Below are 24,269 nucleotides of genomic sequence, written 5' to 3'. Positions count from 1 at the left end.
ACACCAGCTTACTGGTGGAGAGGAGACAGTGATGAAGCCAATCAGTATGGGGATGATTAGGAGGCCATGATGGACAGAGGCCACTGGGCAAATTTGGCCAGGATGCCGGGGTTACACCCCTACTCTTTCGAAAGACATCCTGGGATTTTTAATGACCACAGAGAGTCAAGACCTCGGTTTAAAGTCTCATCCGAAGGACGGTGCTCTTTGACAGTATAGTGTCCCCGTCACTATACTGGGGCATTAGGACCCACACAGACCACAGGGTGAGCACCCCCTGCTGGCCTCACTAACACCTCTTCCAGCAGCAACCTGGTTTTCTCAGGAGGTCTCCCATCCAGGTACTAACCAGGCCCAGCCCTGCTTAGCTTCAGTGGGCAACCAGTCTTGGGCTACAGGGTGACATGGCTGCTGGATTAAAATATTATGTCAGATATTCCAGAAGTAGACTTAAAGTGACAAGTGAGGAAAAACCTGAAATCACAAGCCTTTCAAAGTGATATAGCATGCACACCGTTTGGCCTGCTGTTCAGTATCCTCAAATTTTTGCCCTTTTGCCTTTTCCTTCTAATCCGCAGTTGGATGATAAGACAGTATGACAATACAAGTGTACTTTTAGCTGTTTTTCATGTTTTAAATTTACATGCACATGGATACAAATCCACTTGAATCTCCCTGTGAGCTAGAAGTGCCGTCTATTTGAGATTTGTATTAAATCGGCGGCAGCTTCTTGGTGATTGAATAAATTTTTTTTTTTGCAAGCCCTCATGTATAAGTCTTTTTTTATTCTAATTGTATCACCTATCTACAGACACCCAAGTAGTTCCAACTGGCATGATTTTATACAAATGCTGCTCTCGAGGACCAAAGTTGAATCAACTATAAATACAAAGAGCAACAGATGTTATTCATGCAATATTATGCTTAAACATTACTTTACAATTTATGTTATGCATTTAGAATTTGCATTGCAAATAGGTTTTATAAGGTTTACTTAATATTTACTAAATATTCTGAAAGACAAACATGATTTAATTAGGCATAATGTCAACAGGCTATGCTGATGTATTTTCACAAAATGCTGTTAATGACAGATGGCAGAAATGTAGTCACATATTTTCTTCTAAGTGATTAACGGCATTAGTTAACATGAACTAACAATGAAAAACACTTCTAATGCATTTATTAATCTTAGTTCATTTTAATTTCAAAATCTACTTTTTACGTTATTTACATGATTAAAATTATGTTATTATTTGCTACTATTTACGTTATTAAAATCATTTTATTCAATGGACTTGATCTAACACAAACTAACAATAAACAAATGTTTATTAAGTAACGCTAACAAAGATTAATACTGTAACAAATGTTTTGCTAACGTTAACTCATGGGATCTTACTGTAAAGTGTTGCCAAGTAAATATATACAGTCAGTAACTGCAATAATGTATGACTGTGGCAGTACAAAGAATTTACATGATTGTAGAAGACAGCATCAAAAGTGTTTTTATTTAATTTACCCTTTGGACCAGTTTATACAAACACAAACTTGTCTTTAATAGTTGATTTTCAATGTATGTCAGTTTTGTCTTTTATCAATCCAGCTTCACACTAGTGAGTCAAGCAAACGAAACAAAGCAAGACCACATCTTGATGTAGATACTCGCATGGTGAATCTTTTTGACGGTCCTCACAAATGTAAAAATAGCTCTATATTTCTCCTGGGGGGGGGGGGGGGGGAAGACATGAAAATAAACAATTGGCATCATGACGAAAAGCAAAGGGAACTTATAAAATGTTATGCAAAACAACATCACATTTCCAGCTCAAATATTTTTGCAGTTGATACTTGGGAGAGTCTATATGTTTTACCGGTCAATCACTCTCACTTTCTTCTGGGTAACTTTTTATATAACACTGAACCATTTCTTCCAGGTCTGTCTTTATATGGTAATTGATGTTTAGCCCAGCCAGATTCTTACACCTTTGGTTTACCGCAGTGTCTGTGAGGTAAGCCTGTAAGCGTCTTTGGGCAGTTTCACCGTGACTCCCATCAAGCTTCAGCACCGGCAACGTGGCTAATATTTTCAAAAACGCATTAACATTTGGGAAGAACTTCACATCGGAGTGCTGAAGGGTTTCGTGAATGGTGCATGGCAAGCTTACTTCCTTGCCTCTGTGTTTCCATTTTATCCTCCAACAATGCAGTTCAGCCGGCAATGTGTCTGGATGGGGCAGATCGCCCCTGTACATGTCCGCATGGGTCTCCTCGGAAGTATTGAACCTCATTTGGCCCATGACCGCGGGGACAAGAGACAAGCACTTGAGCGCCTTGAGATGATTCTCAGAGAAGATGTCCTTGACCTCCTGCGTGATGTACTCCATAACCGGCAGCGTAAGATACTCTTTAAAGAACGACTCCGCCTGGATTTCCATGGTCTTTACCGCCTGTTGCTTCCGAAGAAACAACCTCGGGACTTTGACAGGGATCTCCATTGCAGTCGCCAAACTGACAGCCTCTTCGAACCAGAATTCGTGGTATACTTCCAGATTGTCCGATACCTCGTGCAACGAATGCAGTACTGCTGTCAGGCTGTTGGCAGCGAAAAACACATCAATGGTCTCTCCTTGTAAGTTCTTACCAAAAGCCCTCGTGAAAGACAGGGCGTTCTTCAAAATAACCAAAGTCACGATGAACTCAAAGTCCGCCAAGGCCTCTGAAATAGCGTAAGCATCATTGGTGATTTGGTCGTTCCACTTCAGATCCTCATTGTCATGTATGCTGTCCATGCACAGCAGAAGCGGCTCCATCAAATCGACGGCCATCTCGAACACATTATGAAGATCGGTCCAGGTTGAACGCGAGCCCTCTTTGAGGAGGTTTTCTTTTTCCGTGTCTCCCTGACACAGAATGGATAGAGCGTTATCGAGTTCGGTCTGCAGCAACGGAGATGTTTTAAAAAACGCATTCGTCTTTTTCAGAACTGACATCACGACTTGCACTCCGGTCATCGGCATGCCATTAGCAAGATGAACGTTAAGTGCACAGGTGGAAGTGGGCGTGATCACCGCCATGGGATATTTCTCCTTGAGCTGGGCAGCGATGACCTTCATCTTGGTCCCAAGTATACCAGATCCCGCATGCGCTTGTCCTCTGCAGTGTTCCATACTCAGGCCCCATCCCTTCGTCAACTGAGTCTCCAATCTCTCAGCGACAGCAACCTCCTCTCCTTCAAATGAGAGGAACTCTATGAATTCTTCTCGAAGAGTGTTGGCTTGGTCTACAAAGCGCAGGAATACAGGCAGGTGTTCTCCCTCTGGGAAGTCCACTAACTCCCCTGTGACGATCGAAAAGAAGCGACATTCTCGGACTTGCTGAAGGATCTCTTCACGGACGCATCTCTCGCAGACCTCCAGCAGCTGCTTCTGCTGAACAGCCGGGCAATAGTCCTCATTAACAGCCGCCGCCTCGAACCTCCTTCCGAGAAACTCATCGCCCGCATTGATCCGGTTCTCAATTAGTGCTTGAAAGGTACCTGTCGTGAAGAGCCGTTCCTCCTCCTTAGAGCTAATCTCATCTTCTCCTGCATTGCAACTGAATGGAAAGTTTTGCCTTCCTATCAAAACCATGACTTCAAACGAAGATCTTAAGAACTCTCTCAGGTCTTTTTGTTCGGGCGTCAGTTGTGGGACGTCGTCAGTGGTCTCGCTCTCATCTTGAGCATCACAGTCTTTTTTCGAGAGCAGTTGTTCAATTGAAGACTCCACTAAAGAGATAAAGTCACAAACATAAATCAGTTACGTAAGGGTTAACGTACAGTCAAACGGTCAATATTAGATTAGATTAGATTAGATTCAACTTTATTGTCATTACACAAGTACAGGTACAAGGCAACGTTACAAAAATATTACAAAATAAATTGGGTAATCGTTGATCCAAACAAACATGTGTAGAAATTTGTCTTGTATATTATCTTACAACCTACAAAGTAATTGGCCTAGCAAGAAGAAAAACACTGTAACAATATTTCACTACACACAAACACTTTCACTTCAACTGGGATCAAGATGGCGGCAGTTGCGTTTATATGAACAAGAGCGAACGAGTCGGCGGCGTTATATGAGAGACATGAAGGTAGCGCGAAGGTTTCAGTAACCCAAATGAGCAGAGTGATATCAGCGTTGCCATTGATGACAGTAAATATTAAAAATATCTGACCGCTGAATCAAATACTCCAGAGAGCCAAGTAATAATCAATTATGTCTTACTTACATCGTCTTTCTTTGATTTTCCGAACCTCTTCATCCGTCTGAGGGAAACAAGAATGAAAAGTGTAATTTTATATTGAATGTTAACTATTCAATTACTTAAGTACACTTGTATAACAAACATATAATAACTATTGAGCTGATTTATAATGTTACATTTACTGACGTTATCACTAATAATGTGAAATATGATACTTTACTGTAAAAAATCTGTTATTATGTAGTTTAGATTCAAAAGAAGGAATGAAGAAGATTCAAAAGAATACACAGTGGTAGAATATTAATATTTATGAGAACACCTGAAAAAAAAAAAGTATTCTACCAGAACTTTGATTCGTTTGCGATGTCTGCTGTGAGGATTGCCGAGGTGGCTGGTTAAATCAAAAATCGTGGGAATAGCAGTGTCCCGTAGTACTGTCCTGTAAGGGCTCTGAAAAACACATTCAACAGAGAAACAGAACATCTCAGAATTGTATTAGATAATATGATAAAACATTCCGATAACTCATTGCTATTTTGCATTACAGTTTTGCATATCATGGCCGGTTCAAAGTGCTTTGCACACAGTCGGTAGTGCTTGTTCAGCTGATCAGGCGTTTTCTCCTCCAGATCTGCACGCCGACAGTTCTCCACCCACAACCTACATCTGCGCAAATACACAACGAAGCAACGAAGCATGAACAATTATTCATTTCTTGCAACACATTTTAGTTTGACATTTACACTGACATGTTTTGTTGATGGGCATATGTTTTTTGTCCCTCTCCAATTCAAACACTGGATTTCGATTAACAATGTGTTTTTGCATTTGAAATTGTGACAGGTTATGATTTCTTTAAGTTAGGAGAGGGAAACACCTGCAAGAAAACACTACAGTATTACTAATATAATAATACAAACATATTTAATATATACTTAAGTAAATATTAGTTTCACTACAAATATATAGGAGGATCTCATCTATCTATATACATGCAATATGAAAAAAGTTTAGCTAAAGAGTAAATCGACGCAGACACACGTGTAAATAGCAGAAGACTCGTTAGTCGCACTGATAAGTGTCATGTCAACATGCACTAACTGCACTGAGAAAACATCAGTAACTTGCAGGTGAAACTTTGGCTTACCTTTCCCAGGATTAGTTTCATATCAGTAGTCAGAATAAATTAATTGCATTTAAACACAACACGGCAGTGATAGTGTTATGAAGCTTTTAAAAAAAAAGTCATACCTCTTCGGATCCCTTGGAAACCTAAAGAAAGCTAAATCGGACTGGGTGCTTTTCCTGGTACAGTTGGGAGCGGCACAAAAATTTGGCATTGTGCATTGAATGTCTGATTAAAACTTAGTACAGCCTTCTAGGCACTATATTAGTTATGCTGTCATTAATAATAATTTCAACATTACAGAAATGAAAAAGGCGCGCAAGTATAGAGCACCAGTATTGTTGGCGTGCCAGTCCACAATGCAATTCGTTTCAATCCCACAATGCATCAGCCATACTGAAAGGAACGAATCAATTTTGATTCAGATCGTTTCAATGAATCTTTTCAACCGGTTCACAAAACCGGTCTGAATCGTTGATTCGAAATAGCAGGCCAACTATGCTATGCGTGCATTTTCATATTTTTAATCCACAATCTATTCCTGCTTATATATGCGCTCCGTGACGAGAGTCCGCCTATGTGGAGATTGTGGATTAAATAAACGCGTTTTTTTCCCCCTTTTCTTTTTACTGTTTACCTCCAAATGTCATAAAATACAATAATTAACAACAATAATCATAAAAATAATAATAATATAAATACATTTTGTACCCAATTCGGTCGTCTTTTTTTAACACAACGACATTTTTATAGATACGAATTCTAAGTTTAATTCTTCTCAGTTTAGTCTTTCTAAAATGTTAACAGTGTGTTAAACAAATAAATTGGTTCTATAAGATGAGACTATCTGTTATTATCTAAGATAATACGTGTCAGTATGGGTCAATTTAGTTAATTTGCTTGTTATGGTTTCAAGCACAGCTAAATCAGAACACTTTACTGAATAATCTTCATCATAATGCAGATTTTACACCGCCTCGTATCCAAACAAATAAATACTTGGATTTGAAATAATCGTTTTTCAGCCTCCATAGCTCAATTGTTGAGAGTCTGTAAGCAATTTTCCCTTTTGAAAATCAGCCTTAGCTTTCACTGATGTAAATGCACAAAGTCATCAGTGAACGATGTTCAAAAAACCAACTCGCTTAGTTTTTCCGGAGTTCATTAGAGAGTCGAAATCATTCTGTTGAATGCCACCTGACAGGATCCTCTCATTAAAGCCGTGAATCCTGTAGATGGCAGCAAAGACCGGGCATTTTTATTCCCAATAAAATTCCCAACGTTGTGGTGTTGCTCACTGCAGAGCCAAATGACGTCCAGCTCCACCTCTGTGGACCTAATGGGTGGATCTTAAGATCTTAACCTAATAAGTAAGGGATTACAGTAAAGCTCCACCTCTAAAGTCAAGAGAGAGGGAGCTGAACGTCAAGCACCCCCCCAACATAAAATATTAGTTATGAATTTGGGACAATCGAGAACAATGTTGATATAACTACAATGATTACACATTATTTATTATTAATTCATATATTGAATTAGAGGTAAATCAGTGGTCTCTAAAACTAGAATGCCGCATCGTTAGAATATCTCATTTCTGAATACTCCAGTTTTGTTTCAAATGAGCTGTCAAATGGCTCATTAAATATGGATCATGAGATTTCGTAACTACGTCATGGCGTAAAGAATCGCTGAATCTGAACCGATTCTTTGAAACGAGTTGTTCAAAAGAACCGATTCCGGATTCTCTTCACTAATATAATCTTAACGCCAAATAGGCTATTCAAACACCTAATATGTCACGCGTAGAGACGCTAAAACATATTATCATAAAATCACAATTTACCGCGTTGAACAGATTACAAAATTTGTTCTCTGCAATAGAGTTGAACTACAGAATAGAAACACTGCTCATTGCTTGCATATTAAATATTGCATTTCTTTAGTAATTAAACCCTGCGTATTGTATCCAGAATTCAACACGGGACATTTATATTGAACGCTGTGACTTCGAAGTAAGTTTATGCTTGATAGAAAATTTTGGGCTCGTCCGGGATTTGAACCCGGGACCTCTCGCACCCGAAGCGAGAATCATACCCCTAGACCAACGAGCCGCGCAGTCAATGGAGAAAATACCGCCCCATAAACAATGGGATATATACTATCTTTTAAAGCTGATTCCATTATGTCTGTCGAACTTGTCGTAAACATATTTATATGTAGTTTAAAAATGTGTTCTTCGATAATCTACAGCAACTATTTTAACACGCATGTAAATAGTTCTCGTCAGAACTACTCGTTTAGGCAGTCCTCTATATTAGACGTATGTAGTGTTGAAGCAACAAGCAGGTTGATGAAGAAAAAAGCCAAGAGCGCGTCAATTAAGTTATTTTTTATATATCATACATAAGACTGTTTGAATATAATACAAAGGGCATTTTCATATACACAGCAAAGTCTTGACTAGATCTTACAATCTGTGGACACTTATCCTTTTTCCCCATGCTGTTCAATTATATAGTGCATGTTGCATGAAAAGGGTCAAGAAAATCTGGAAAAAATAAAAATAAATCAAAAGGCAGAAGAATGTTGAATTAAAATCCATGATCTTGTGAACCAGTGACATTTAATGCATTTAAGAGAAAGGGAAGAAACAGACCTAGCAAAACCATGAGCATTATAAAAGTGTGGACATACATGCGTCATACCCTGTGGAAAGATTCTTTCGGTACAAGTTATAAGCCCTACCTTTAATGTTGTCCTGTCAAATGCCTCTGACTAAAAGCGATTTTGGTCCAATGACCGAGTAAGACAAGAAGGGTAACCAAAAAAAAACTAAATAGGTAAGCAAAAACATGGCAATGTAATTGACATACCAGCAGGAGCAATGTAGTGAGTTCTATACTTCCTTTATTTAAAAAAATATAAATATATACATAAATTCTATTTCAACTATTAAAAAGGGGCTGCATTTCATGAAAACTGCGCTAAATCAGGTCTCATTTAGTAACAGCTGAAACAGGTGCACTCTTTAAAAGTTTCTGTAATTTTTAGATTTTGATTTTTGGAATGTTTTTGTCAACGTCATCAAACTGCATTCAAATGTTTTTATATATAAAAAACACTTTTAAATCCAGCTAACATTCAGGTAAACCTTCTTTCCGATTACCATTAGCCGTTGCGAGATTTGTAAATATACCAAACATGACTCTGGCTGAAAGTGATGTCTTCGCGAAAGGAAAATCTGCACACACACTTTCTGGCAGGATATTGTCCAACTGTCTGTAAAGAACTGCAAGATTGAGAGAAGTAGCAAACAAGGTTTCTTTGAAGAAATGAGAGCAAAGTGAGAAGCTAGGTGGGGGTCTTGGGGGGGCTCACAACCTCTAATATAAGAATCAGAGTGAGCATAGCTATCCTTAACATGACTGAAGTGACTATAAACATTTATCCTCTTCAGAACAACATGCATGTGCCCAGTGTCAGTGTGGCAGCACGTCACCTAGTTTCCCTTTGAATTGTACATCTGAGGCAAGCATCAAACCAATCACTTGATAACAAATTCAACTCAGACTCAGAGGTCACAGTAGCTACAGTAGACTGCCTGAATAAATAAATTTAAGTAGCCACTTAGATTTAAAAAGGTAGAAATTAGCATGTTCATCAAATTAGGTATAAAAGGCAGCATCACTGACTGATAGACCAGGTAAATACAAAACAAAACACTTTTCTCTCCTCAGAATAATTTGTGATCTCTCAGCTACTCTGTAGCCTGCAGAGTAACCGTCAGAGTCCTTTCCCTCCCCTTGACAGGAAAAAAGAATGAAAATCGGGGAGGTTTATCCATATAATTTCAGTATTTTTGTTAACATTAAAACAAAGTGGTTCAGCAAAAGTTCCAGTTTGAGAGAGTATACAGACTAAAATGGACGTTGATGAACCTTGGGCTGAAGTGGTGAACTGCTACATTATTTCTTACAGACACCTAGTGCTATAAAAAACAACTGCTTTGGTATATCAAAAGAAAGAAAGAAAGAAAGAAAAAGAAAGAAGACACTAATAAAGAAGAACAACTAATTTGTGTAAAATTCACAGCATAATTCAAGAGGAGAAAAAAGGCAGTCACATAAATCTCATTACATGTCTTCTGTGTTCAACACAAAGAGGCAAATTTATGCAGATGTTTTTCAATGGGAACCACATGCTTGACGGGAATTAAAATATGAAAAAGTAATAAAAGACAATTAATGGGAATGAATACCTTTCTATGTGAAATCCCACTTCAGCAATTTTAGGAAGTCATGTAAGGGACGTTTGAACAAGACCCTGCAATTTGGAGTCCCTTAAATGAGAAATCTTGGCTAAATAAAGGCCTCTGAATAACCACTCTCGTTCACCTTCCCTAACCAATTAAGGACTCTTTAAATGTTAAAAATAGAGGACAGCCATCATCTCTATTTAATGATAAAGTCCAGCTCCTTTTCAGTCAAGGTCCAAAAGTCATAAGGCCAAAGGGTTCTCAACAGCAGCCCCAGATCCATCTGGATCCGGATCTGTCCCCCCACCCCACCCCCCGTCACTCCTCAGTTGATGTACGTAGTCGAAGCCGCCCGGTCTGGAGGACTCTAGGCCTGAAGAGTACTGCACCTGCCTGTCTCGGGCCCTAACAACAGCTCCTCCCCGCCGCTAGGCCAGCGCTCGCCACCGGAGCTCCGCAGCTTTGTGCCCCCTCTCGAAGAGTTACACGATACCGACAACACGAAATATCACTGCAAGTACTGCTTCCTTGACACGCTACAGGTTTAAACACACAGCTCTTTAGAGAAGTTTCACTTAAAGGGTAAATAAAAGAACGACCAGCCAAATTATAATGTCCAATGTTTCACTTGTTTGAACTAAACAAATGTTTTGCATTGCTTTACATATAAAAAGCTGTACGACAGCTCACAGATCTGAAATGCTCACTGTATTGAACAAATTAAATCAAATCTCCTAGTTTCCAATGTAACAGATGGTAAATAAGTACTTTATGCAGGTGAGTGAATCGATGTCTCAGTTTCACTATGGTTATTTGCAGTATTACTAACTTATCTAGAAATCGACAACGTAAAAGGATGGAAATACATATATACTTTTTTTAAATACTCTTCAATTTGTAGCGGTTCAGTGATATCTCCCCTCAGAAGTGAGCAGCTTTTATTCTCTATGCACCTTTTGAAAAACAGGAGAAAATGAAAACACCACCATAAAAAAAGGAAGAAAAGAAAAAACAAAACAAAATAAACAAAATTCACACAGAAAAACAAACCCATTTCAGCTAAAGTCACGAGCTGGCCATCGAGCTCTGCTGAACACAGACTCCAGTCATTGGAGAATCTTCCCTATCAATGCCTTGTCTCATGCCCAGGTGTCCCTCTGCTATAAAGTGACCAGTTCCTGTGTTCGTGGCAACAGGGTACGTGGGATGTCCAGCCATACCAGTCTCTTGGCGAGGATTTGAGAAGGCACCCAAACCCATACTCATACTCAAACTTCCGTTTTGGCTAAAGTCCAGGGTGTTGACAGGAATGTGGCGAAGCTGGTAAGCCTGGTTGCCTTGGTTTCCTGTGGAAGAGGAAGATGTGGAGGAAGAGGATGCAGAGGAAGACAGGGATGTCATGGACAGATGACCGTGCACCACCTCCATGGAATCCTGGGTGGAGGCGCTGTTAGTGGGCGAGTTGTAGAGTCGCGGCCGTGGTCGCGTTGCTATGACTTGTCCGTGGTGGTGGTGATGATGGTGATGGGGGTGCAATGCCTTGGGATGCTGGGGAGGCACATGAAAAGTGGTTTCCTGGACTGGATGAGTCTCTACAGTGACAGGTTCTGGTCCTACGATTCCAGGCCATACTACTGGTGGATGATAAGGCTGTCTCGCCTGCACACACAAGGTAAATCAGAAAAAAAAAAGTCAATCTTGAAGGCCAAACTTTGAATTCCTTTAACTACTTGACAAGATAAGCCAAGGGGGCTCACCTGAGGGCAAAGGTTGTCACAGTCTATGGCTGGCATGGCTGTGCCGAAATGCCCGCCGCTGTGCCGATGGTGGTGAGTTGGATCGGATCTTGCTCTGCCACTGGTGCTTGTTCCAGACGATCCTCCTAAGGCAAAGCAAAGGAACTGTGTTAAGCTTTACCCAGAAACACCACTATCAAGTCAGTTACAATAAAGAGTTTAGACAGAATCCAGAACAGATTAAAACATAGTAGAACCTGAGCTTGAGGATGTACTAGAAGTGGTCCCTGATGACTGCGACTGCTCAAGTGCAGGACTTGTTGACACACTACTGCTTGTATTTGTTCCTTCATCCGTCGTCTTCTTGAAGAAACTGTGCTGGAGGGCATAGTAGGGCTGAATTCGCGTCTTGGGGTCATAGTCTAGCATTCTGAGAATGAGGTCCTTGAACTTCAAGTAGTCAGCTACTGCGTGGCCGGATTCTCCCGCTCGACGACCGCCTGGTCCACCACATTCCACTCCCAAGATGGCATGGAGCTTTCGAGATGCCGGAGGTTTGTACTGCTCACAGAAAAGCAGAGACACATTACAGAACTTACAACAATAATAACAAGCATTCACACAAAATCTGCATAAAACTTCACATGATAGTGATTCCACTTCAAAATATCAGTAACACATACCCTTTTTCCATCTTTGGTCTTCTTAATACTCCATGTGCCATCTGACAACTTCTCAAAAAACTTCCTGGCTTTTGGCGCTAGGTCCATAATGTGATTGGGTGGGATCCCAAGTACTTCAACAATTTTGTTCATTTGGTCCACCTATTGGGGTTTCATTTAAAAAAAATAAGTTTTGTCAGACTATTTGTTACTATAACAGTAAATTGTAATTAGGTAGAATCATCCACAATCAACTATGGCGTGATTCCCGTATTCTGTAACACATTAAACAAGAAGTAGCCTAAGTGGATCTCAACTGAGGAGGCCTAAGCAAACCTCTAGCGGGGCCTCAAGATAACTTAAAATAATTTCAAATGAAGACAAAACAAGCTTTAAATAAGCCTAAACAACTAAAGATATTATTCCTATTTTAATTAGCCTTATTTAATCATTAAGCAGACGCTTTTATCCAAAGCGAATTACAAATAAGCATAATTTGAAGAATTATAAAAGTGTGATTCTGGTAAAGTCATACAAATTAATCAAGTCTTATAACTCAGGCATTTTATATATTTTATTAACATACATTTTTTATGCAAGATATGCAAAGCTCTAAAATATTTTATCAGGTAGAAATCGAGTAAAAAATTACTTTTGAGTCTAAAAGATTGAGAATCACAGATTTAGGGGATTCAATTCAAATGTGTTCAAATTTAACACATTTAAATGTAGTTGTCATCCTAAACCTTTAGATTCATGGTGTTTAAGGATACGGGGAATGGAATGTTATGGAAGTACATTAGTAATAATAATCATCATCATTAATAATCAATACAATTTCATATAGCTCCTTACCTCATTTGCTCCACTAAAGAGAGGTTCTCCTGTATGCATTTCCACCAGAATACATCCCAGAGACCACATATCAATGGCCAGGTCATATGGCATTCCTAATAACACTTCAGGGGAGCGGTAGAATCGACTCTGGATGTACTGATATATCTGATGTGGGAGGAGGAATACAAAATTAAATTAAGCATACTGTGACGATCACCACACAGTCATTTTTAACATTCTTCACACAAGCAATAAACAAGGTGGTTCACAATACCCTTTGTCCCAGTTGGCAGGAGCTCCCAAAGTCCACTATTTTGATGGCACTTCTCTTGGGGTTACAAAGCAGGATGTTCTCTGGCTTTAGGTCACAGTGGATGATGCTGAGCTCAGGTGTAGCAAGAAACAGAAGTGCTGTACACAATTGCTGGGCAAACTTCCGTGTCAGATTCAAAGAGACACCTCTGAAGTTCGTATTTCGTAACAAGTCATACAGGTTGTATGACAACATTTCAAATACTAAGCAAAGATGATTCCGGAACATGAAGTGCCGTTTCAAGTGTACTGAGAAAAAAAACAACAACATTAGATTTTGAATTGAAGTAATGCACCGTGTGTGTAAAGACTTTGAAAATAAATCAAAGAATTGAACAGTTACAACTTACCTATATAGTATTTCATCTCTGTGTCATGTTTGTTCATTAGCTCGAGAAGCCGCACTTCAATTTGAGCTTGATTCAGAAAGGCCTTCTTGTTCTTGATGATCTTAATTGCTACCCACTCTTGCTCAGCTCGGTCATAAGCTTTTACAACCTAAAATCATGTGTCAATTACTTTCATAGGACAATCATTTTAAGTTTCGTTCACTTATAAAATATCTAAACTACTCTGAAAACTCAGTTACATATGGATTTTGCTTTAAAGGTCCAAAACAATAATTTAGCATGTTTCATCATGGCAAAAGTTGATATTTTTTGCTATTATTTTCCTTGCCAAAATAAATCTGAAGAGACTTAAAAACATCATACCTGTCCAAATGACCCTTTTCCAATTAAAGAGTCAATTTCATAGCGGTCCATCCATTTTTCCCCATTCTTGACAACGTAGTCGTAGTTCTCATCATCATAGCCATCATTAAAGACTTTTCTTTCTTTCTTGTGGCTGGAGTCCTCACCTTGACCCTGTTGATGCCGTCGTTTCTTTTTTGCATAATACACCTATACAAAGGAGTGAAAGCAAGTTTCACAGCATCAGTCTCAAATACGTAAGCATAGTTGTGCTCATAACTTTATTATTTAGTCTGAGAACTTCCTAAAAGACTTTTCATAGATACCTTCACATATAGTAGGGCTGCACGATTATGACAAAAATCATAATTGTTGATTATTCTCTTGAAATTGTAATTGCGATTAGGCCTATTAATTACTATTATCACAATTTACACTGAATGATGTTTTGAAAAACTTTATACCAATGTCTGAAGCAATTGCATGCCATATTTTTATAAAATAAAATAAAAAACAAGCTGAAAACACTCTTCCTGAAAAACTTGTATTGCTTTTCTATAGCATTAAGTCTCAAATGTCAACTATATATATTGGTTTGGTTTCTTAAAGTAAAAATAATATGCATGGTTTAATATGGGCTTTCGCACCGGTGTAGACCTAGAAACGTAGTTACAGGAACTAGCCACCAGGGTGGTTCGCCGAGAACTAATGTTCCCCTAGGGCCGTTTTCCTGGTTGTATTCGCACTGCCAGTAGGAACTCTGAAGTGATCGCGTCTATCACTGTTTTCCATGTTCATAGAGTTAGTTTGTGGAATAAATATTTAGGCTGTGTACACGGCTTTTTAAAAATGGCAGGTGCTGGCGTTTCGCATGTGACTGGTAGTACCTATTGTGCTAGGTACTCTAAAGTAGTTGTGATTCGCCTCTCACAAAGTAACATGCTCTAGACACCTCTTAAGCACGCAGAATAATGTAAGTGGATGTTTTTTCTGTAATCACGACTTTGAACGATCACGTAATCGTAATCTCGATTAGAAATTCAATTAATTGTGCAGCCCAAACATACAGTATTCTAATTGTGTTCTTTATTACTACCTTTCATCTTTATTTGGTGCTTTACTACTACAAGGACAGTAATCTGGCAAAACACAGAAATAGGATTAAAATTAAGAAACTTCACCTCATTGATGTGTTTGTAGGTTTTGATCAGGTCTATGGAGAGCTTCCTCAAAGGAGCTAAAGTGGGGTCACGAAAGCACTGGGGCATGTGCCTCTGCAATAAAAAAAAAGCGGCAACACAAAGATTTAATATGTGATATTTATTATTTCTCAACAAATCCAACTACTTTTGTCAACAAGGAAAAGTAATCCATAAACAAGGTGAAATGTAATAGTAAGAATTAATTTTACAAAGTGCAATAATTGAGCATATTCCATCCATGTTTATTCAGATTTGCATGTTTAAGCAAAAAAAAAAAAAAAACTAAGTGAATAAACAAAAGTGGAGCATTCAGTACCTGGCTGGCAGTGAGTGCTTGTGTCTGATCACTGTATGGCAGTACAGCGACAGACTGGTCTGTACTCTGCTGGTGACAGTCACTGTACTGCTGGTGCGAATGAGGCATGGGAGCAGCCATCTGAAGACCAGCAGCATGGAAAGAAAGAGAGGGTGCAAGCCGGACAGACGAGGGTTTGCATGCTGAGGTCTCTCCCCCTGGAGGAAATTTAAGCTAAATTAGTGTGTGTTAGAACAAAATTCTCCTCTCTCCCTGTGATCCTTTGAATTGCAAACCTCTTTCAGGTTAATAAGAGTATCCTTTTTTTCTCTGTTTTAGGAGAGCAAACCCATCCCTGAGATTTTTATGTAACCAAAGTGAAGCACAGGCTTATAGCACTAGAACTAACACAAAACAGGATAGAAATCATATATATTTATGTACAAAAATGTGTGAATTTATGTAATGTTATTTATCAGAATATAGCAAAATATACCCTATTAAGTGCAAATGCCAGAAAAATGAAGGCACTAGCAATAAAATTAAATAAAAAAAAGAGAGCAAAAATACATAGAATCTATTAATATAGCTGTAAAGAAAAGAAAAATACAACAGTTCTCTTCTCAATTTCTAAATAAAAATAGAAAAGTGTACAGTGCAAATTTCATGTCAAGAGCAAAAATTGGTCAGAAATCAGTCCTCTTTTAGCTGTAAATTGTGATAATTATAAGGAGCTTGCTCATATATCAGCATCTCTTGCCAGGCAACACAATGCACCACAGCCACACAGAATCCCACCACTATTCAGAATCCCAGCAACAGCACCTAATTAGCATAGCCTATCACCAAGAAGATACAGTGTGATTTGGCAAGCCCATCAATGTTCAAGCCAATCACAGAAGAGTATGCAAATAGCCTACTTTTGTTGCCAGGGCAGAGCTGCTCCCATTTTCCAATAAGAAAACAAGAAATAAAGAAGAAATAAAATTGAACTTTGGCACACTTAGATGAAGCATCCACCACATTGGAGCCTGACAGCAAAATAGCAGCTCAGACCCCACTCATGGTGTAGGAGCAGAGAATGATTCAGCTGACCTAACTAAGGCAGGGCAAAGAATTCATGTGATCCACAAAATATCAGAGGATGGAAACACTTCTACAGCCTAAAACACAACCATTTCAAAAGATTTTCAAGCCAAAAGCCTATGAAATAATAATACATATTTCACAGCACATTTTACATTTGCTAATATAAATATTTAAAATGTATTCTATAATTAAAAATACAGTAAAATTTTATGCAGATGCTTCATATATATATATATATATATATATATATATATATATATATATATAGCTGTTCTGCTATGGCACATTTCTCAATATAGGCTTGATGATTCATGGTATCAAGGACTGCATGCAATTCAACAAGAGAATACTGATGTATGTCATAGTCATAATACAAACAGAAACAACATTAGATTTTGCACTATGTAAGTCCCTCTAAATGTAGGCTATATCTAGTGCTGTTTCTGTGTGATTTATAAGCTGCCTTTACAATTCAAAGAATAAATGCAACAATTTTTGTGAGAATATATAGGCCTGTATTATAATTGTGAAGTTGATAACATACATAATGTCAACAAGCCTTTGCAAATATAAACATTCAACATGACCCTCAGCAGTGCATTTCACTATTCTGCATGTCACTCAACTTTACTGTTTACTGATCTGTGATTATCCTGTTTTAAGGGATGGAATCAAGTAAAACATAAATAAATTAAATTAAGTAGGACTAATTAAGTTTTATTTACTTTTTAACAACAAACTTGTAATGTGATTTGTAATAAATAAATATAAATAAAATCATTCGCATGAGCTTTTGACATCTAATCCAAAACTCATATAATTCATCGTTTTTAAGTCATTTTATCCTATGACATGCCCGGGTAAACATCATACAGCAAATTCCTTTGACTACTGTACAGTGGGGAAATGTGATCACTAAATTACCATCTCTCAACAATGCCAAACTGAATTGAACTGAACAAATGCTGAATGCACATGCAAAAAGAACCAAGAACAGTTATGGCTTTAAATCAAACATTTTCCAATCAATAATAAACCTCTGTATCAACATAACTGGCCCTTACTTTAGCCAGTACTGGCCAGCTCCCTGTACTTTAATGGCTTTCATGATAGCCACTGACACCTTCCTTCTCAAATTGCAAACATATGTGCTATATTTTCAAAAACATTATTCCTCTTAATATTTGGCATGGAGCACATGAACAAAAACAAAAAAAGTGCAGTAAACAAAGACGAACTTCACCCAAGTTATGACTAAGCAACCGAGAAAAGCAGTTGGTTTCTGCTTACTTTCTAGATATTCCACTTCAAACTATGTTAAAGTGTTAAAGTGACTTAATCTAGCCATGCAATAGTCAACTTTAACCATTAGATATATGAATACTGAAATGAACAAATACCACAGGGATGAATACAGTAAGAGGTGCATAATTGCACAATAGTTTCTGCTTCAAAACAAAATCAAACTGCTAACCTGAATGCATTATCATTTATTATTTAATTTAATCTTTAATAACTGTAAAACGTTTTCTTTCATTGCAATAAGTGTTAACTAACTTATCCAACACATTTAATCGTTTCCTTAAGAGTACTGCATGGATATAAGGGCTGCAAATAAACTTGGATACAAAAAAAAATAAAAATAGCAATAAAAGGACAAAACATATTAAAGAAAATATTACTCCAATCAATACTGGGCATGTAGTGCTGTTTTTTAAACTTGGACACATTAAATTCCTACTTCTACCAGTAAGCCTACATTTTCTAAACTTCTAACTAAACTTTGCCTAATTTAACCAAGGATACCTGAAGGCGTTCAAAAAGTAAAAACTTTCTTCCAATTCTCCCATTAAAAGTTAAAGTAAGATCATAATTAATCTAAATGCTCTAAATACATTTCTAAACAGCTAATCACAACAGAAGCTCTCAAATGACACTCCAGCAGATTAGCTGGATTTCAGCACCAATACAACTCAAAAACAATTCAAATAAAATGGGAGGAAAGGGGATATGGGAATGTCCATGGAGTATAAGAAGAAAACAAATGAGCGACAGTATGGATCCTGGTCCTTTTGTGCATGTAGGCCTATTTCTGCATATCATATGTAGCAAAATTCACACATAATCTTATAGTGTGACTGAAATAAGCAGAGATGCACCGATTTATCGGCTGCTGATATTTATCAGCCAATTTCTGATCAATTTAAAACTATTGGCATATCAACTAGCATGAAAAAAGCTGATATAACAAACCAATTGTTTATTTATTAATTGTGTGAAGGTACTGAGTTGTATCATGTCTGTTGCATAATCCAATGTTTTGGATTGAATTGTTTTGGATTATGGGTAAAATAATTAAATAGCCTACTTCCCAAAACAAAATGAAATCTGTACAAAATACAGCAGGGCTTGAAAATAAGGACGGCTTTGAAAATAAGGCCAGCGAGAATGACGCTCGGGACAGTTGACGGAACGGTCACTGTCCTGATCAGTCTAGTGCTGCATCTTCAGTAAAGTTTATCCTTTACACGTTTTGAAGTTTTGCGAATTTAAATATTCAAGTGCAAGAAGAGAAAGAGAATTCAATTCTAGTTTTATTTTTAAAAAGCCACAAAGTCGCGTCTCAGACAGCATGCAAATAATAAATTGAGTTCTCTTTCGCTTTTTCTAATTCACAAAAAAGTGCACGTCTTGGCGAGTATCCTTGTAAACAGACGTTAGGTTTAACATGAACATAAACAGTTGAGAAATGATATACTTGTGTACCACAGTATATTTTAATTCATACAGTAAAGAATATGCAATGTTATTTTACTTTGATTACTTTATTTCTGTGCCTGAAAACTACTGCTAGACCTAACTTCCCTGAAAAGCACAGTTTATTTCACGTGTATCTTTGTTGTGTTGTATTTATGTTGGCCTGTTGAATGTTAAATGGATCAATAGAAATTATTTGATGATGCAGCAATAAAACTCTCTCATATACCTTAATGCATACATTTTTGAACTTTGCTCATTTAAAACATGATGAGAACACTAATCTATTTTAATGACAAAAGTTCATATAAGAGAGCAAGTAACAAATATCGGCATTTAAAATCGGCAACTAGTTTGTTAAAATTGGTATTGGCTATAAAAAATGTATAAATCTGTGCATCCCTAAAAATAAGCACAAAAGCCTCTGTTATAACTGAGGCCACTGTCAATCACATTTGTGGGAGGAAGTGATGGACAAAAAAGATGGCATCTGACATAGATCTACCTATGAACTTTCAGAATAAAGTTTACCTCAGGGAAACAGACGCAACCAACCATGACCTTATTTAAGGGACATCTCTGTGTGTATATATTACATTCATATCTGAACCAACTGTACTTTTATTAGGACTACAAGTATAACAGTGCTAAAGCTGAACCTTCAGGTGACAGAGAGGGCAAATCTTACAGCCTGCCTTGTATTTACCTGGTCAGAGATCATTGTTCATCACGCAAAGGCGAAAGCATCCTTCTGAAAGCTTTAACGTTACCTAGACTGACAAATGCAAATCTGAGTAGCGTGCCATCAATTCCTCCACATTAACCATAAATAACTTGATATAAACCCTTTAATACTCAGCTCGCCAAGCAAACTAACCAGAGTTCAACTGATTGACAGTGACAGGTAAAGCGGACCTTACCTGTCTAGCTGGCTTAGCCATTCATCGGGGGCGATCGGACTCGTTTAACGCCTCCATCGTCACGCAAATTCTAAACCCGTACTACATGACTGAGCAATGTTTGCTGGATAACTATGGTTAGGCATCACATCGCAGGCTAATGTCAGCCCCCCTCCCCCGACAGGAAACCAGCCTGATGGCTAACTGACAACACGCTAGTCATGGGGCTTCATCATCATCATCATCATCATCATCACTACCACAGTTACCAGTCAAACACTCCCATTAGACTGATGTGATGATACACTTTTGTAATGACCAGCTGGCCGACTTTCTGCTGGTATATAAAATCGTTAGGCTGAGCAAACCACATTTGCCCCTGCAGTCTAACCTAGCGGATCTGCACGGGGGTTAACGTTAACTTTACCCGTTAAACGACTAGCAGACTGTCCAAAAAACAGTACAAATGCTCACGACTGAGGCTTGGGGAGTGTAAAATCAGGCGGAGATGATCGGATAAACTATTTGGTGTATCAAAAAAGATCGCTAACTAACGTAAGGGACGTTCTTAATCGGCTAGCCATCTAGGCCAAATCAAACTAGCCTGTAGCTTCTAACTTACCAAACAAGCGATTTGTAAACAAACCTACACACCCCCTATGTTTCATTTAGACCTCTACAAATGTCAAAGACTCACCTTTGATGGTGTGATCTTCATTTAAAGTCCCAGATCCAGTAAAGTGAAGCGACTGATCCAGTTTCTCTACGCTGCTTCCGATGAGACACCCCTAATGTAACGTTACTGAGCCAGACGGGGCTAAATGCTTTTTATTTTAATTGGCAGATAAAACAGCGTCTTTCCGGTTCAGTTTTGCCTGTGTCAGTCTTCATGTGTGTATTTATCATGGTTTATAGGTGGTGAAGTGAAGGCTAGCGGCTAGTTAGCGCTCTTTCTCAGTGACTTTAACGAACGCAGCTAACTAGCTAGCGTCGGAAACGCACATTCAAGATTATTCGCTTCTGGCGAGGTGGAGGCGCAAAGTTATTGTTTTCAAAAGCAAACTTAATCACTAAAAACAACGACGTGCAGATATTATAGAAACAGCTGCATAAAAAATGTGAACAAAAAAACGTTAAGCTTTTCTGTCAGTTTTCACAAAATGGCGCGCGTTCCAAACCTGCGCAGCGGACCGGCCCGGCGGACCCGAGACACGGACGACTAGCCCACTAAATATATTCCTGACATTCCGATTCTTTGTCCAGGTGTCGTTTTCAGTCCGACGCGGTTGGCGAAGCCTTTCCAAAATCGCCACTGTTACGAGCGCGTGACTGCATTATTCCGGCGGGAAGCGAAAACATTTGAAAGATTAAAAAAGCAACTGACAAAATGGCGACAGCCTGGGATGTTGCTATGGCAACTGTCAATCAAGCAACCGAGTACCCGGATGTTCAAATGACGATTCGTAAGGGGGAAGCAGACAGTAAAGGTTGCTGCACGCAATGTGTCAATCAAGTAAACCTGTCATAAAACCTTTACACAGAAAATCATTTTTCAAAACGCTGAGCAATTTTATGCCACATGGGGCTGCTTTTTTATTTTGCGCTTTATTGACAGCTTACACAATTTGTTCAGAATCAACTAGCCTCTACATTAAGCAAAGTGTTATGTTTACACAATAATGATGCAGCTTTAAACACCTGTTTATTTTATGTAAAACATACTATAAGTAAAAAAAAAATAATAAAAAAAAATACATATATAACAATTGATACAAAGCTTAGGATCAGTAACATTCTAAAACATCAGAGGACATTGCAAGTTTATCCTGATTCTCATTATGTTTTGTCAAGGTGTATGATGTTGAAAGTTTATTATTTATTAAAACTTTATGCACATTTTACTTAGCAGTGTCTCTTGGGTCTGTGTGATTCATTTTGTGCTTATCACTTGAGACTTGTCAGACTTGTCATTTTTACAGCCATTTGATTGTCCCGAGGAAAGAAAAAAAATGATGCATGGATTGTGATGTAATTTTAATGGTGAGTTTGTTCTTATCACATCTGATTGCAGTTGCAATATATGAATATTTTGCCTATTACAGCACCATGGACAGCAACAGCTGCACTGAGAAATAAAAACTGTTGGGGGAGACTTAACAGGTGCTAACCATTTGAATACATTAGGCTACACCATTCTCCAATTTACCTTATGAAACAAAGAAAAAGTCCAAAGTCCATGGAGCAGGGTTCCCCAACAATTCATTTTAAAAGTAATCAAATATATCTCCATCAATGATAATTTTGGTCTGTCATTTTACTAAAGAAATATGGAATATTTTGGACATGGTTTGCAACATCCATGATGACCCAGTTACGTGGTGTTTATGGGAATGTTGTTGTAATGTGCTACAACTGAGCAGTCGTCATCTATTGCTACAAATATTGAGATTCTGATATAACTAGTCAAACATTTGTCAAATTAATGTGCTATCAGTTTCTCTTAAGCTAAAAAACCAATATATTATATATGAAATATACGAAAATAACCTTTGTAGAGATAACAATTACAAACAAAATTTGGGGCCAGAATGTTTTTATTATTATGATTTTGAAAGAAATTAATCCTAAATAATTATTAAAGAATCCTGAGAAAAATATACCACAGTTTCTACAAAAATATAAAAAATATAACTGTTTTCATCATTGATAATAAGAAATGTTTCTATTAGAATGGTTTCTGAAGGATCATGTGACACCAATGTGTGACACGCAAATTTCTTAACATGTGTAAATATTTGTATGAACATAAAGATTCAACAACTGAGACATAAAATGAATACATTTTAAAGACATTTGCAAACAGAAATTGAATAACGACTCTTTGAACAAAGGACGGTGCTACCAAATCAGTCAGTTCTTGCTGTGAGATGTCACTCTTCCACCAAGTCACGTGTAAGTTCTCGGACACATCTGGGGGGACATATAACATGTGGTTTGCCACAGCAAGGATGATTTCCTTCCTTAAGTGTCTTACTTTACGGACATTGCAGTTTATTTCTCTGGTCGCATCTGCAGTCTTCATGCCTCCCTGCAGCAGGACTATGGCATGTTCACACATGCAGGCGATCAGGGACCCTATATCATTTTTTCAGTATAAAGATCTCTTTAGTGTCCTCAAAGTTATAACTGTGAACTTAATTGTCTACATCTGTAAACTGTTAGTGTCTTAAGGACTGTTCTACATGCATGTGCAATAATTGCTTATTGTTCATTGAACAATTATGAAAATATTGTTTAAACACTTTCCAATAAAGATCTATCTGTAAAGCTTATTTGGATTTTACTCAATTATCTTTAAAATACAGTATCCTGAGGGACGTTTCTTTTTTTGCAGTTTATATTGAAAGAAAAGTTCATTTAAATTGTAATATTTCACAATATTAGTTTTACTGTATTTTTGATCAAATAAATGGTGACTTTTCAAAAACAAAAAAAGGACCCCTTTCAGACCCCAAACTTTTGAACAGTGAGCATACAACACAGCAAAGAATAAACTAACACTTTCCTAAAAATGTACACTTTATTTGAACTAGGAGTACAAAACAATGTTCAGTATGTACAATACTTGCATGACCACATTCAACCTCTTTGGTTTGATGGATTAAATGCACAGAATAAGCACTGAACTGTGGGAATACAGCAACACCACTATGCAAACTGAAAGATTTTCACAGTTTTAAAGGCTGCAAGTAAATACCATCAATTGTACTGTACCATTCAACAAATTTACTAAAACTAGCTACCATAATGTCAAACACTGGCATTTAGCTAAACCTTAACAATATAAATAGAACATAGAAAAAAAAAAAGTTTACCATATTTACAAGTAATTCTTAAACCAGATCACATACAATTCTGCCACAAAACAATGAAACAAAGAACACACGAAACGGGTGATAATCTGAGAAAAAAGGGAGTGTAAATATACATTGAGATCTGAATAAGATTCTAAATTAACATGGTCTTCAGTTATTGAAAACGGTATGCTAAACAATTTAAGCAAAAGGCATGGTTTTCATTAACAAACAAGCATTGGTCCCTGCATCTGCTTACTTCTGAAATCACAATATGTAATTTGTCCGGTGTAGACATTTTA

At 37.7% G+C, this 24,269-nt stretch overlaps 3 protein-coding genes across 4 annotated transcripts in view; all 3 read right to left on the bottom strand.

Moving 5' to 3' along the window:
- Nucleotides 1-1,066: 1,066 nt before the first annotated feature.
- thap12b (THAP domain containing 12b) lies at nt 1,067-5,752 on the bottom strand. Its single transcript, XM_082178853.1, has 5 exons — nt 5,503-5,752; nt 4,797-4,917; nt 4,594-4,701; nt 4,276-4,312; nt 1,067-3,769 (listed from the first exon to the last, which is right to left on the bottom strand). The coding sequence occupies exons 1-5, from the start codon at nt 5,589-5,591 to the stop codon at nt 1,878-1,880; spliced, it is 2,247 nt and encodes a 748-aa protein (XP_082034979.1). The 5' UTR covers nt 5,592-5,752; the 3' UTR covers nt 1,067-1,877.
- A 1,999-nt stretch (nt 5,753-7,751) lies between these two features.
- On the bottom strand, nt 7,752-21,537 carry dyrk1ab (dual-specificity tyrosine-(Y)-phosphorylation regulated kinase 1A, b). The gene is made up of 11 exons (XM_082178754.1): nt 20,811-21,537; nt 15,390-15,586; nt 15,053-15,145; nt 13,893-14,081; nt 13,530-13,677; nt 13,142-13,428; nt 12,886-13,032; nt 12,052-12,192; nt 11,626-11,929; nt 11,390-11,514; nt 7,752-11,291 (listed from the first exon to the last, which is right to left on the bottom strand). Exons 2-11 carry the CDS (start codon nt 15,507-15,509, stop codon nt 10,698-10,700), a joined length of 2,148 nt encoding a protein of 715 aa, XP_082034880.1. The 5' UTR covers nt 15,510-15,586; nt 20,811-21,537; the 3' UTR covers nt 7,752-10,697.
- A 2,137-nt stretch (nt 21,538-23,674) lies between these two features.
- alcamb (activated leukocyte cell adhesion molecule b) overlaps nt 23,675-24,269 on the bottom strand; it is a 24,534-nt gene continuing 23,939 nt past the window's right edge. For both annotated transcript variants that reach the window (XM_082179798.1, XM_082179799.1), the window contains exon 16: nt 23,675-24,269. This exon is cut by the window's right edge and continues 603 nt beyond it. The gene's annotated coding sequence lies outside the window, so the exon portion shown is untranslated.

This window comes from Leuciscus leuciscus (assembly GCF_965113295.1).
Source record: "Leuciscus leuciscus genome assembly, chromosome: 9".
In the NCBI taxonomy this organism is placed as follows: Eukaryota; Metazoa; Chordata; class Actinopteri; order Cypriniformes; family Leuciscidae; genus Leuciscus; species Leuciscus leuciscus.
Note: the sequence above shows the minus strand (reverse complement) of the source record. Positions and strands in the feature narration are given on the sequence as shown.